General features: G+C 37.6%; 1 protein-coding gene across 6 annotated transcripts in view; it reads right to left on the reverse strand.

Annotated features, from left to right (window-relative positions):
* Positions 1–15324, reverse strand: part of TTC8 (tetratricopeptide repeat domain 8) — a 48788-nt gene that overhangs the window by 5668 nt on the left and 27796 nt on the right. For 5 of the 6 annotated variants that reach the window (XM_059819349.1, XM_059819348.1, XM_059819346.1 and 2 more), the window contains 5 exons: positions 9545–9630; positions 7517–7604; positions 3633–3743; positions 1495–1634; positions 53–227 (listed from right to left, as the gene is read on the reverse strand). In XM_059819349.1, coding sequence (XP_059675332.1) covers positions 53–227; positions 1495–1634; positions 3633–3743; positions 7517–7604; positions 9545–9630 — 600 coding nt within the window. The remainder of the gene's footprint in view (positions 1–52; positions 228–1494; positions 1635–3632; positions 3744–7516; positions 7605–9544; positions 9631–15324) is intronic. The other variant, XM_059819347.1, reaches the window with a different exon arrangement.

A 15324-nucleotide genomic window follows, 5' to 3' on the forward strand; every position in this document is an offset into this window, starting at 1 on the left:
CAGTTTTTGTAAAAGTGTATTTATTCAGAAAGGTTGTTAATACTTTTCATACCACAGCCACGTGTCCCAAGTTGTACCACACATCTGCTGTCTCCTCCTCATTTTCAGCCAAAAACAGTGCACGTTCAAATGAAGATAGTGTCATATCGTATTGCTGGGCATAGAAGCAACAGAGGCCCAGATTGTTAAAAAGTTGGCAGTTATAAACGCCCATCTGCAGGAGCCGTCTAGATTGAAAGAAAATATTTATTTTTTTAGCTTAATTTCAAATAAGAGTTCTATTCTAAATGACAAAGTTCTCTCCTCCTTTCTCCCGATTCTGAGAGGGTGTAATAACCAAGTGTTACAGTTTTACACTTGGTAAAGGTTTCATGAAGGGCAGCGCAGGGCATTTTTGATTAGTAGAATCAAAGCTGTGCAAAACAGTCTTTGTGAAATTAGATAACTTCCGTCTTTTTGACTGTACCACATGATCTGACTTTACTGTAAGACAGAGCTGTATGTAGACTTTCTCCATTTCCTCTTTCCAATCCCTCAACCTCAATCAAGCTGTAATTTGTTGCAGTTACTTTTTATAGCTCTTCAGACTTCAATTTTTTGCTTGATTCCTGTCCTTCAGCACTGCTCTAATCAGTACATCTAGTATGTGAATTTACATTAATCTTACATTTGAAGTATAACTCAGATTTTGATTCAAATTGATGTTGTTTAATGTGTCTTTTAGAATGGAGATGTATTATAAAAATTCTGTTTATTAATATTTATAGGAAAACCAGATATGCTAAGAGGGCCAGGGAAAAAGAGGGCTGCTGTCTGCAGCATGACTCTGAATTTCTGAACCTAAAGTATAAAAGAGCTCAGGCCCAGCAGAAATGAGATGGTAGTGCTTATATTGACTTAATCTGCTCTTAGACTTAAGAACATGAATCAGGCTCCTTTGCACTCTGGTTGCATTGAAATAAAAAGCAAGCAGCATCATTTAACAGTATCTTTTTATTGCTTTCAGTAAAACATGGGGGAACCCCAGTCCATGTTCAGGTAAGGTATTTTGTAGTCACAACTGCTCATGACTTCAGGTGGGGTTTTTCAAAGACTACTCTTTTTCAAAGGGCTACATAGGAAGTCCATGTGCCTTCTGAATGCAACTGAGGTTTGGAGTAAGATCCAGTGTTCTCTGGACACTGGACCATGGTGTGAAAGATCATTTCTGGTTTATTAATGAAATAATAACTGTTTTGATAATCTTTGTTGATACTTGTACATACTTCACATGTAATGATGACAAGTTTTTAAGAGAGAGATGTAATTATCATTGGCCGAGAAGACACGTAAGTTGGTATGCTGATTTTATGGTGATATTTGTCCAAATGCCCAATCATCCTCCCATGCCAATCTCCTAATGTTCTTTTTTTGCTATCAGCATTACAAAAATCAACCCTTTATATTACTCTCCCACGCATTCAGTTCCCCCTCCCTCCCCCCAAGCGTAGATACCTATAAAACCGCAGAGCTATCTCAGGTTGGTCTGAATAAAAATGGTTACTGCCAATGCATGCAATGGCTTCCACATGAGTATTGTCTTGTTTTAAGACGTCTTTATAGTACTCTGCAGCCGAGGAGATATTGTTCATTTCCTATACAATTGGAAAAAATTCAGATTAATTCTATTTTTATCATAAAAGTTATTAAACTACTGAGTGCTTTATCCATGCCCTGTACAGTACTTAACTGAGATTAATTATGTATGCTCTTAAAGTTCTCTGATCATACAATGCAACATCACTGATTGGCATCTTCACAAGCAACACACACATCCACAAGAAGAATGCATATTAATTTATCAGTGCTAGCTATGCCTGTCGTTAACTCTACACCATAGCTACAAAAAGAAATTTGTTTCTTATTTTTTAGAAAAAGAGATTGGTCAGAAGCTTAGCACATGTAACAGGCATTTGCTACTTTTTGCACAATGCCTTGCGATACACAGTACTGTGCAGTCGGTTTCCCAGTATAGTAACATACAGTAGTCTTATTTCCCCAGTCAGCGTCTCAATTATTTTCAATGCTTTGTAAGCCAACTCATGAATTGCTCTAAACACAAATGAGAATATAATTGCATATGAAGAATTATTATGTGTTTTTGAAAACAGGAATCATGGATTTATTATGAAAACTTGTTCTAGCTAGGATATGCGAGTTAAGAGAACTACATTGTATAAAAATATATGCTTGGATGTATGCTACTTGGAAGACGAATTAGGGTGAACTCATTGCTGTAAACAACATCACACTGTTCCTGAGGAGCGCAAGTCACCTGAGGACTCTACCTCATATCAGAAGAAAATAAATTAAAAGATCAAAACACACTTCTGTCTTTAAAGAGGAATAATTTCTACCTGTGTGCTGTAGATACACTGTACTCTCAACATGACTAAAGAATAAGCTTTTATTTAACCTCAGCGGTGTATTTAGCTATGAAAAAATGTATTTCTTCCTGTGATTAAAGGAAATAGTACTAAAGCAGTCCCTTTAAAAATAACTTTTTAAAAAACAAAAAAGGTCTACAACTCTTCCTACTGTAAAAAGCTAGTGACAGAGAAGAAGAGCTCTGATTAAGATGCCTGATGCATATATTTCACTTGTGAGTCTATGTAATGAGAACAGCCCTGTGCTGCAGTACAAATCTTTGCTAATGAAGCTATAATCCTGCGCTAAGGTGTCAGTGCAAAACTAGATCCTGTCAACTATATACTGCTGTTTAATAATTCCTTAAAGGGTTATGCAATGTTATGTATGGTTCTGCAAAATAACATCCATATTAAAAACTGTTTAACAATTCAGAAAGAAAAGCCTCCAAAAATTATGCAGCTGTTTTCTTCCTCGCTGAAGGACAAAAAGGATTTAATATGAAAATGGATTAATGCTTAAGGGTTAGATGAGAATGATGAGAACAGGAAAGAATGCCAAGCATGAATGTAGACAAAAAAAAAAAAAATCATGACTTTGTTTAAAACATTTGTTCTGGAATAGCATCATCACTAACTTTCAGTGAAAAACAACATTAAGTCCACTGTTTGACATGAAAACACACACTTTTAAAATACAAAATACATGGTTACCAAGCTAAAATGAAACTACTTTAAAACTAATCCTACTTAAAATAGCATCTACTTCCTCAGCTAAGAAACATTCACATTCCAACTGTTCTCACTGGCTTAAGAAACTAACAGTAACACATAGTGCTAATAAAGACAACATTGACAAGTAGACTATTTTGCTGTTTAATCCTGCTAACAGGCTGTTGGTAACTTGAGCAGTTTTAGTATGATGAAACATATATGAACTAGACCAAGCTACATGGACAACATCTGGACCACTTGACTTAACGTGGACTTGCACCTCTGTGTCAAGGGTAAATAGGATCTCACTAGTGTGATAAACCATTTAAAGAAGTAAGCCTGCAAGGCTCCCCGACATTACTTTGGTATCTTTGTATAATGTTACCTGTTTTGCATTAGTGATACTGAAAATCAGTGTAGTTAATTTTTGATGTTATATTCAACTATTGGCTCTTTCTTCTTGCTCAGGTGGCTAACCTTGGCCACAATAAGGATTGCATAATGGGTGCATACCTCGTAGATTCTAGCAATTCCACAAATAAGAGTCACTTCTCCAGGAAATCGATCTAACCCTTGCTTGAAGAGGTTCAAAGCTGTTACAGGCTGATCCAAGCGCAAATACACCTAAGCAAATAAAAAGTGTATATAAATGTCAAATGTCTGACTTTTATACTTGTACTGCTGTTTAACAAGGGAGATAAATAAAAGGGATGACACCTCCCTTTAAGCAGTAAACCATTAGCTGAGATGGTGAATAATACTCGGAAAATAATGGAGTGAATACTGAATAAATCTCTGTAATGGACATAACATAGGCTAATTAAGATAATTAAATTTGTATGTGTATCATATGGACATTACTAATTCATCTGGACATTACTAATAAACTAAAAAAGTATCTTTATATTTATTATCATATAAAAATGATATACTTTGACACCGAGGTGAAGGTATCACCTTGAGTATTTTCCTGTTTAATATATTTTTAAAAACTTATGTTTAGGCTTGGAAGAACTGCATCTTCAGGTTGATAGTGTTGGAATACCAAAATATTTTACTTAGTCAAGTAAGACTGCACTGCACAGAACAGTGACACTGTCAAACATCCTTACTGCTCTGCCAGCCTCCCCTGTCACAAACAATAAAATCCCGTAACAGAAAGAGGGCAGTTTGGTCTCTGTGATTTTGGCTTCTGTGTTGATTATGACAATGTGTGATGTGGGTAACATTGTGTGAGAATTGGATAGAGGCCATCAACGTGTTGATAGAGACCACCTCTGCAGCTGTCTGAGAGTACAACTGTAAAGCCCTCCTGTTGTGGGGTATGGTAAATACAGCTACAGCAAAGGAAAAAGCCCCACGCACCTACTTTGGGAAACTAGATGGCTAGAGTGATTAATCTGTCTCCGACTGAGCGGAAAAGTGTTTTGAGTGCTCCTGTTGGGGAAATACTACATTAAATAGTGCTAATATTTGATATGACTAAAAAAGGGAAAGAATCTGTGACTGGTATCCTGACACAAACATTTTGTGATGCAATGTAAGAAAAATATCAACATTAACTGAACACCTGAGAAACCTCTGAACACATTGTCTGCTTCTGCCCTTGAGCTTCATGGACTTTTGAGTGCCAACAATCAAAATACTAGTTAAAGTCATATGTTCTTTATCTGCATCCCTACAGATATATACTGCTGTAGACATTTGCAAAGAATTCTTTCCTATGACCACTCAAGTGACATTCTTAATTGTCAAAGAGCTGTCGACTGAGTACCTTCCTAGTAAAGGGACTGCCATTTCAAGTTGATCACTGGCAAAAAGAAAAGAATACAGGCAATTTTTTTCCAGTAATTTTGCTAATGTTACTTGCATTTCCTGTATTAAGCTAGAAAACGAATTCCTTCCTGTGAAAAGCAATGAAAAAGAGAGGGGTTTGGGTTTTTTTGGGGGGCGTGGTACTTAATAGACTAGGACTGCACTAATGACACCATCAATGAATATGCTTTAAATCAACAATTTATTCCTAATGCACTCTATCTGGGCATGTTGCTCTATCTAAAAGAGACTTCAAGTCATTTGCTACAGTTTTGCATTTATAAACCATGCAGCAGTTTCTGATTAATTTTGCGCCTGCATTAAACTTTAAATAATTGTCTCCATTGTGACTGTCATGCTCCTTATTTTCTTCTAGCAACAGTTTTCTACAACTAAATTACTCTGTAAACAGTTTCAGTGGAAAGTACATAGATGAAAGAGAATAGATGACAGCTGGGTATGACTTCTTAATTAAGAAGAACCTTGGCTGGTTGTTTTACTCTTAAGTATCACCTATGTGAGCGACTTGCATAATTTATCCTAAATATGTGTAGTAAGCCACTGCACACTGCCATACCTACAAATAATTTCATATTTTCTTTGTTTGAACTGTGAGAAAATTTTAATTAGCTGGTTTTTTGTTTTGTTTGCTTGCTTGTTTTCTGACCTGATCTAGCTATGAAGCACAGCTACCTTCATATTCTTAGGGCAAAAAATGTAAAAAATGGAGGACAGGAAACTCCACTAGATCTGCTCCTTTTTTATCTTTTTCTGTTTGTTTATGAAATATATTTTCTAAGCATTATGACTCCAGTCTGCTCTATTGCTTCATCTGGAGTTTCACTCCAAAGATGCACTCACTACAGATCCTCTGTGCAAATATTACGCTAAGGCAACACAGCCACAGTAGTCTACTACATAATTCCCATATCCAGTGGCATATCACACTGTCCAACATCTCTGCAGACTGTAGAGCTGCTGTCCAGATGAGTGGCAAAAGAAAATAAAAGACAGGCAGGACAACTTCCACCTACTCACAGCTGCTTTCGGGAGACCTGCTCTTTAAGAGTACTATAGCTATAGTCATTAAGTTTTAGATGCTAAACGCAGAATGGCTCCATTTTCTTTTTGGTATCTCTCTTATCTCTGGTAAAAATATCCCATTTCCAGCTCTTCCAGGTCATGAAATACTTTGTATCTTCTCAGCAGCCCTGACTTCTTTAAAGACTCTTCATTTTTTTAGTTTTCTTTTGGTCTTTTATCTTTTCATAAATTACATTTCAAGGGAGAGTTAGCTTTCAGGAAAATATTTTAAAAAAACCAGATAGCTGTTGTAATAATGAATATAAACAGAAAATTAATTGGTACAGTAGTATCAGTCTGTTTGCACAGAACTTCATGCAATACTATTATTTTTTTAATGGCTGCTTAACTCAAGTGTTATCTTTTCAGTACTGTCAAATTGAGCTGTATCTCAGTGCCCTACCCCACGCCTGTCTACCTACAGTCACTAAATCATGCTGTGCGACACTTTATAATTGAGCAAGCTGGTCTATGGAGTGGGAGGTGGAAGTTCAAACGCAGCTCCTACTTGAGCTAGTAATGATCTGGGGGGACGCGTATCTCCCATAATGAAACACCGTTTGTTAATTTAATTACTCTGCCAATTTAATCACTCTGTGTAGCTCATGCATTTTGCAGAATGACTCCTGGTAGCGACAGAAATCTAAAATTACTAAGCTCAGTTGAGTAAACTAACTCCAACTGCTGTATTGAAGACAACTCTCCAGTTAGCAATGATGATCATTCAAATACAAACTGTAAATTGCTCAAGAAATGTAAAGGTAAAGCAAGTATCATAATATGAGTATCTGAATTATCCACTAGTATTGATGACTTTTGTATAGGCCTGTGACAGCTGGCTTAAACGGAGCTAATAAAGAGCAACTGATTTCATGTCCTTCTAGGACACGAGGAAGAAAAACGCAGTTTTAGTTTCTCACAGGCCACCTTTTCTTGAACGTCTTGGAAAATATTTAGAATCTGGTGTGTAGCCTGGTAACAAGTAATTCTGAGGCTTAGCTGTGCGACTTGTTCTTTTAAAGCTTTTAATGCCTTTATTTTGACAGAACATTCTCTGTTTCAAGGTCTCTGATTGCTTCCTTTAAGCTCACTTTGTTTTCATCTTGCTTGTGAAACTACGATTTTGAGCTTCACTCTTCACTTACTGATTTATTGCATTAGTTTCCTAGGAGACCATATATAGCTACATTGTTCTTCATACTGGAACTCCAATAATTCTTTAACTATATAATCCCCACTGGAGTTTAGAGCAAAGAATACAGTAACATAGGAGATTTTTTTGTTTCGTTTTGTGAAATCTGGAAGCTCCAAAAGCTTTTTGTAAACTATAGACTTCCATTTCAACTGTTAGCATGTATTGCCTCAGGTCTATATGGAGATCACACACTATTACACTTAATGGTGTATCAAGCTCAATACTCAGCTATTCTGGTGTATGGACTTCTCAGGGATAGTCTGGAATTTCACTACATTCTTAAACAAGCAAATCTATGACTTACTTTTGCCAAATACAAGATTGTATCAACCATGTCCTGTTGCTTGAGAGCTGACTTAAATTGTTTTTCGGCTTCGCGATATAATCCTAACCTAAAGAGACAACAGATAGATATAGAAGGTATTTGTTTGTTGTTTTTTTTTTTTTTTAAAAAAAAGCTTGTTAAATAATGAAGCAGTGCACACTACACCAAACACGAACTGCCCAAAAGCATACTTTAAGGTCATATATTTGTGTGCATGTTAATAAAAACATGCTGTTAAATATACTAAGGTTACAAAGACAACCATTCAAAACTATGAAAAAGGCAAATTCATGAAATTTGTCCCCCTTTTGTACATGCAGCCTTCTGGTGCTAATTGAATAATGATGTACTCATTTTCGTAGGACTCCTTCCTGCTTTTTGTACAGAAAGGACATTAGAAAACGAGCAATTAAAGTCATGCCTCAATCTCTACCCACATAGTTTTGGAGCAGAATTTCCTCACTCATGGCAAAGATCATGCAGATACTCTCCACTGTAAAGTTTAGGAAATGCTTAATCATCTATAAAACACTTTCTCCTAGCCTTGTATGAGAAATGGTGAAACTTCTGTGGCTGGTACTAAAAATCCTTAACTGTGTGTTGAAAACATGCTGTATTGTAAATGACACCACAGCTTAAGACCATCCAAGCAGACCACTTGGGAGGGGGCAGTATATGGCAGATGAACCTCACAGTAGTCTGTTTCATCTCAAAAGCATTTGTTTTGCAGTATTACTGTAGAATATTTTGCAGTAATCTATAAATGCTACATAGCCTACATAATTAAAAGGACTGTACCATGTCAAAAACAGCAAAAAGGTACACTTTCTCATATGCAAATTGCCTTCAGCCAAAGAGCACATATACTTGGTGAAGAAACACAAAACACGGTCAGAACAAGCCAGCCAAAACAAAGAAACAAAGCCAATGGGGACATAAGGTAATTTTCGATCCTGGAAGTCCATGTGCCTGCTTAGATGCTTTAGTCTCTGTAACACTATTCATAAAAATCCTGAAAGTGACGGATGACCTCTAAGCTCAAAAAAAAAAATCAGTCTAATCTTCTAAAGAATGTCAAATAAAGGTTAAGAATAATGAAGAATTTCATTAGTTTGGGCACCTAAAAGAAGCAATAGTTTCAAGCCAAGATACAACATGGAATTTCAGAGGGATTACTGCTTTGTATTATCAGCCTGTTCATACAAGAATTGCTTATAGAATTGTAAAGACTGCAGATGATGCTACAGTTTTTTAACAATGAATACAGTATCCATATGTTTTACATTCATGGGACAAACACATTGTAAAGAATGAAAGGGGGAACTGCCTCAGTACTTGTTTAAATTATGGGAAACAAGGCTGTATCAGGAGGAGTTTCACCTGATTTCATAGAACTGGCTGTTACAATCATAGCTAGATCCTCAGCAAGCACTCTAAACTGCTTGCAACAAGCTCTCCTCCCCACTGTTGCTACTCTTTCCTCAGAGAGGTATATCACTGCACAGTGTTGGGGCACTCCTAAGTCATTTGTATCAGATGCTTGGGTACAGGGTGCCAGCCCTAAGGCCTTGGCATCTTTGAAACTGGTATTTCTTGGGCAATATACTAACGTGAATATTTCATTTTTCATTATTTCATCAGTCTGAAGCCCTCATTGACAGTTAATTTCTCAAGCTAATATTGTAATATTAATTTTGTGTGGTCTGTTTTAACAATAGTTCTTTGCATTTATTTACTGACTTTTCAAACAAGGACTTTGAACCACATTAACAAAGGTGAAGATGCAACAAATTCAGTTACTTAAAGGTACTCAACGTTGATGCCTTTACCTCAAGCAGTTGAACATAATCTCCTTGTATATTAAAGGAGATTTAACTGTAAGCACAGCGCTCTCCAACTAAATACTTACTGAACTATTTCTCAGTGTTCAGCATTGCACAATACACTCAGCAGTTCAGGTCCTGCACTCATACTGACTGATCACAGAAGTAATGAACAACGGCTTACCTATAGTAGCACTTCCCAATTTGGACTTTCCACCACCAGTCCTTGAATTGTGCATGCTCAGTGGCAAGGGCTGCCAAATCTAGTGCCTTCCAAAACAAACCCATCATCTTAACATTAGTACCTTCAATGTTTACCCAAAGAAAAAGAACATGAAGTGAACAATGTAAACATTTTTGTAAAGAGAAAATTTTGAACAAAAAGTCCTGGTAAACTTGAGGTGGGGGCACTGCTTTATGTTCACTATTTTTATAGCTTAGTGCATGAAGTAGCTGAAAGGATAATTTGTCCCTGTAAGAACATGTAATCCAAACAGCTTCTAGTAATGCAAAGATAAAATATAAAATTAATTTGATCAGATTCCTGAAGTGCTGATTTTCATGTTTCAGCTATAACTCCAACATTTCTGTTCAAACAAATAAATGTGTGTTCTGTACCAAAACCTACCAAAGAAGCAATTGTTAGTGTCCCTTTTTTTCACATTCCATTTTGTCCCAGAACATATCAAAGCTATGCTATGTTTGTTACTTATATTTTAGGGCTATCATCAGAAATAGTCTAAAAAGTTTCAACACAGTATTTTTATAACAAAGAACTGACCTTTTTTTGTTTTCATAAACATTTTGCAGACCACAGAAATCAGAAACCCGCTATCTATTACAAACAATATGGAAAAGTTCTGTGCATTGGCCACTCAGTAGCAGAGGAACCAATAATTTCCAGGAAAAAAAAAATCTGACATACTAGAAAGAGCCTAATTTAGTGACATCTACCTCTGGATTTGAGTCCTGTTCTTCCTGCTAGCAAAAGGAGGCTGCAAGTAATCAACAGGTGTAGATTTGACATAGCACAGCAAAGTCAGTGGAGCTATGACAACTTAGACAAATTGCTCTGTTTTGGCTCTGTGAGAAAGAATAATTTGCTTTCTGTAGCAATTTAGGCTAAGGATTTGCATTGATGCTGTCCTCAAAAAGAAAGAGACTCCTTGCCTCTGTGACAGGAGAGAGAAAACTGAGGAAAGCTTACAACACTGAAGTCACTATTTCTTCCAGTTAGGTGGAGTCCTTGAAGACCTCAGATGGCAGCTCTTATCTTGGTTGCCCTTTGTTACTTAATGGCTTTGCAAATTGCACAACAGGGCCTCTGGATGCTACAGCTACAATGGGGAAGAAGCTTGCTTCAAGACAGAAATTATGAGTTTCCCTTCCAGACAAATACTTTCTTTCATCTGAAGGTATATAAGCAACTTCGTCCCAGTACTGGGAAAATTTGGGAAAATAATTGATGTTAAAACATGGGTTACTTTTGATGCGTTTACAGATGTTTAAACAACACCTGTCAAACACCATACCTGCTTCTAATGCAGCATGAGCAGCCACTTAAAATGAGTAAGGATCATACTGCAAATAACGTGCTTCAAAGAGTTTTCCTTAGAGTGCTCTGATGACAAGTATTCAAGGAGAAGGTCTGAATTTCAAAAAACGATCCCTTCTGTAGCTACACATTCAGCTTTCTTTCTGGTACCCTAATTATTTCTGATAACTATTTTATGCAAGGCTAACAATTCTGACTGCTATTGGGAAATGGGAACTAAGACTGCTTCAGGCTTGGTAGACACTAACATCAGCAGTTTATCTGTCAGTGCAGATCCTGAACTCTTACTGGGATCTTATTAATATGAAGAAACAAAGCATGACTTCATTTTGAAGTTAGTTTCTGAGTCCTGTTTTTACACTTTCCTACTAAGGAAGTAGGAAAGGAATAGGAGAATCCTGTTTCTGATACTGTACAAGCGATCACAAAAACTTTAATCTAAAAATACTACAAATGTTACCAACATTTCTAAAAAGTGTTTGCCTGAAAAGGTTTTGTGCATAACAATGTTAGCTTTTTGCATGCTAGTAGTTAAAACTTTCTGCCGGTATTACAACAAAATCTTTTGAGAATGTGGCCTTTGAAATGTTAGTAAATTGATTAAAATAGACTTTTAGAAGTCAAAGCCTTCACCTTGCCATGTCAAAACCAACTGCTACTATATTTCAATTTCAGTTTGCTTCAAACTTTTTTTTTTTAATTGTGCAGTTTAGGTACAAATCTATATTCAATCTGCCCAGCATGTTAATTTAAAACCAATCCATAACAGCAGTAGTAAATGTTATGCCTATCCTGCACTCCTGTGCATTGCTGAACATTGATGCAATCATGTTAGTAACTAGAAGGGAAAACCAGCATGGATTGTGGATTGGCAGATACTGGTATGTTCTTTTAAGGATTTTTGCTTCTAATGTACATATCAGAATAAAAACCCCACACTGATTGTCCCAAAAGTTTTAATAAACTTTAGGATATAACTCATCGTCTGGAAATGCTGGTCAGCTGAAATTGTTACTGTATCACAGAATCATTAAGGTTGAAAAAGACCTGTAAGATTATCAAGTCCAACCATCAACTGAACACCACCATGCCCATTAAACCATGTCCTGCAATGCAACATCCACACATTCCTTGAACACCTCCACTGATGGTGACTCCACCACCTCCCTGGGCAGCATATAGAGCACTTAGCATAGTTAGTCATGTATCCAGGAGTCTGTTTCAATAACAGTCTTAGTCCTAGGAAGCCTTTCAGAATAAATTTGGTTTACTCTCAGTTCTTATATTTGTGCAAATAAAAATAATAAAAAACCCTAATACTTAGCACGTTTCCTGTTTAAAAAAATATTTTTTCTTAAAGAATGAATCAGAGCTGGTTTTAAATGAAAAAGAATGTAGATTCTTTACTTGTAACTGTATTTAGCATGATTCTGAGATTAATTTTTTTTACCATTACTTTCCTTAGCTAAACTGTATGGTAACTAAGACTTCCAAATTCTCTACCAGCTGTAGCTCAGTATAGAACAGCTTGTAGTGTTGTGGTAATTTATTATCATGTTGCAAAATTAAATTGGTAAATGTACATTTGTTTGAAACTTAATAATTTCATACATAGTATTGTGTGCACCAAGAAATTAGATAGATGGAAACGATAGCAAGTGTCTGCTGCTTCTTTCAGGTGCTGTGAATGGCAGTATTTCTCCCAGCAACAGTTACTGACCAAAGTCTTATTTGTAGACAGATCACCACAGGATAGTCTACAAGATAGCTGAGTAAATCACATTAGCCATAGTCAATTTAACACAATTTCTTTTGGTGAGTGCCTTGTGCATTTATACAGTTTGTAAATCTAACATAATTCCATTATAAATAGATTTCTATCAGAGAGTATAAACTTCAGAGTATTAGGAAGAACTAAGGAAGTATCATAGGTTATGACTTCTGACCCCAAGTATATATTGTACATTCACTGTTCTTCCTCAGGACAAAGTGTCTTGTCATCATTACCCACCTGTGAATAATGGCAGAATATGATGTCACAGTCTGCTCCTGAAAAAAGTGGCAGCTGAAATATTTCTGGACAAGTCTTTTAAACTGCTCTGCTTTTACAGCATTTAGCCCATAAAAGGTCTTTTAGAAATAGCCCAAGGGGTACAGAAAGTCAGTTATTAAGTATATACATTCAAAAGAAAACAAGTCATGAAAGACTTCATGAAGGGCAGGTCCTGCTTGACCAACCTGATCTCCTTCTATGACCAGGTGACCCACCTAGTGGATGAGGGAAAGGCTGTGGATGTTGTCTACCTGGACTTTAGTAAAGCCTTCAACACTGTCCCCCACAGTATTCTCCCGGAGAAGCTGGCGACTCGTGGCCTAGACAGGTGCACTCTTTGCTGGGTAAAAAACTACCTGGAGGGCCGAGCCCAGAGAGTTGAGGTGAATGGAGTGAAATCCAGTTGGTGGCCGGTCACAAGTGGTGTCCCCCAGGGCTCAGTTTTGGGGCCGGTCTTGTTTATATATTTATCGATGATCTGGATGAGGGGATTGAGTGCTCCCTCAGCAAGTTTGCAGATGACACCAAGTTGGGAGGGAGTGTTGATCTGCTCGAGGGTCGGAAGGCTCTGCAGAGGGATCTGGACAGGCTGGATCGATGGGCCCAGGCCAGTTGGATGAGGTTCAACAAGGCCAAGGGCCGGGTCCTGCACTTGGGTCACAACAACCCCAGGCAATGCTACAGGCTTGGGGACGAGTGGCTGGAAAGCTCCCCCTCAGAAAAGGACCTGGGGGTGTTGGTCAACAGTTGGCTGAATATGAGCCAGCAGTGTGCCCAGGTGGCCAAGAAGGCCAACGGCATCCTGGCTTGTATCAGAAATGGTGTGGCCAGCAGGAGCAGGGAGGTGATCGTGCCTCTGTACTCGGCTCTGGTGAGGCCGCACCTCGAATACTGTGTTCAGCTTTGGGCCCCTCACTACAAGAAGGACATTGAGGTGCTGGAGTGTGTCCAGAAAAGGGCGATAAAGATGGTGAGGGGTCTGGAGCAGAAGCCTTATGAGGAGCGGCTGAGGGAGCTGGGGTTGTTCAGTCTGGAGAAGAGGAGGCTGAGGGGAGACCTCATCACTCTCTACAACTACCTGAAAGGGGGTTGCAGAGAGGTGGGTGTTGGTCTCTTCTCCCAAGTGACTAGCGACAGGACTAGAGGAAATGGCCTCAAGTTGCACCAGGGGAGGTTCAGGCTGGATATTAGGAAAAATTTACGAGAGAGTGGTGAAACACTAGAATAAGCTGCCCAGGGAAGTGGTGGAGTCACCCTCACTGGAGGCGTTCAAGGAACATGTGGATGTTGCATTGTGGGACATGTTTTAGTGGGCATGGTGGTGTTGGGTTGATGGTTGGACTTGATGATCTTACAGGTCTTTTCCAACCGTAGTGATTCTGTGATTCTGTGAAGTCAAGAACAATAATGGATAGGGTAATAGTAATTTCTTCAGAGAAGTATTTCATTTTTCATTAAATAAGATGAAAGACTTTTGAATACATTTTCAAGTGCTGAAAAAGCTCAGCGCTTCTCTCTTCTTGCATCTCCACGTTTCTGGAAATTGATAGATTACAGATGTATTTATTTTTAATTTGAACTGAGTTCCTAGCCTTATTTGTCCAGTCGAATGCACGTTGATTAATGATATTTCTCAACTGAAATTGCTGAGGTTTGGGTTTTTTTCTTTCCATATAGTGACTGAATACTAAATAGAAGACAAATAATAAAACTGCCTTTGCTTCTTCAATAATAATGCAGTTGAGAACAGCACAGACTGTTCCAGATCAGCATAGTGACAAAGGAAGGATATTGTCACTACTACTTTTGTGTTTTATTTGCAAAACTGCAGGAACTGGTCTTCCAATTCTACTCATGCAGAAAGTCAATAAGTAGAGGCTTTTCAGTCTATACAGTCACAAACTTAAGCCAATTTCCCAGGCTTCCAAGCCTTCCAAGGTCTTTCATCTCATCCCATGCAGAAAAGCGTGTTGTGTTTTTTTTTTAAGAATGTGCAACATCACACAGTAGCAGGCAATACAAAGATGCAAGAGATGTCAGTGACTGTTCTAATGGGTGATCAAGCAAGATTCAGATCAACTTTTAAATAGTTAACATATGTGCTTTTTCACTGCTGAATCCTAAGCGACCAAATTCTTTTCAGGGAGAAGAAAGAAAATGAATTAGCGAAATGCCATTGGTAGGAGAAATGAGTAAACAGTGATGCAGCCAAGTTTAAGAAGAAGTTGAAGTATTTATTTTTTTGTTTAAGAAAAATTAATGCAGATGACGTTCAAAGGGAAAGGAGAACTGTTTGGAGAACAGAATTATATTGAAAATGGTGTAGGAATGAAGGCAAACCAGAGAAGGCAAACCG

This window comes from Gavia stellata, chromosome 7 (genome assembly GCF_030936135.1).
Source record: "Gavia stellata isolate bGavSte3 chromosome 7, bGavSte3.hap2, whole genome shotgun sequence".
In the NCBI taxonomy this organism is placed as follows: Eukaryota; Metazoa; Chordata; class Aves; order Gaviiformes; family Gaviidae; genus Gavia; species Gavia stellata.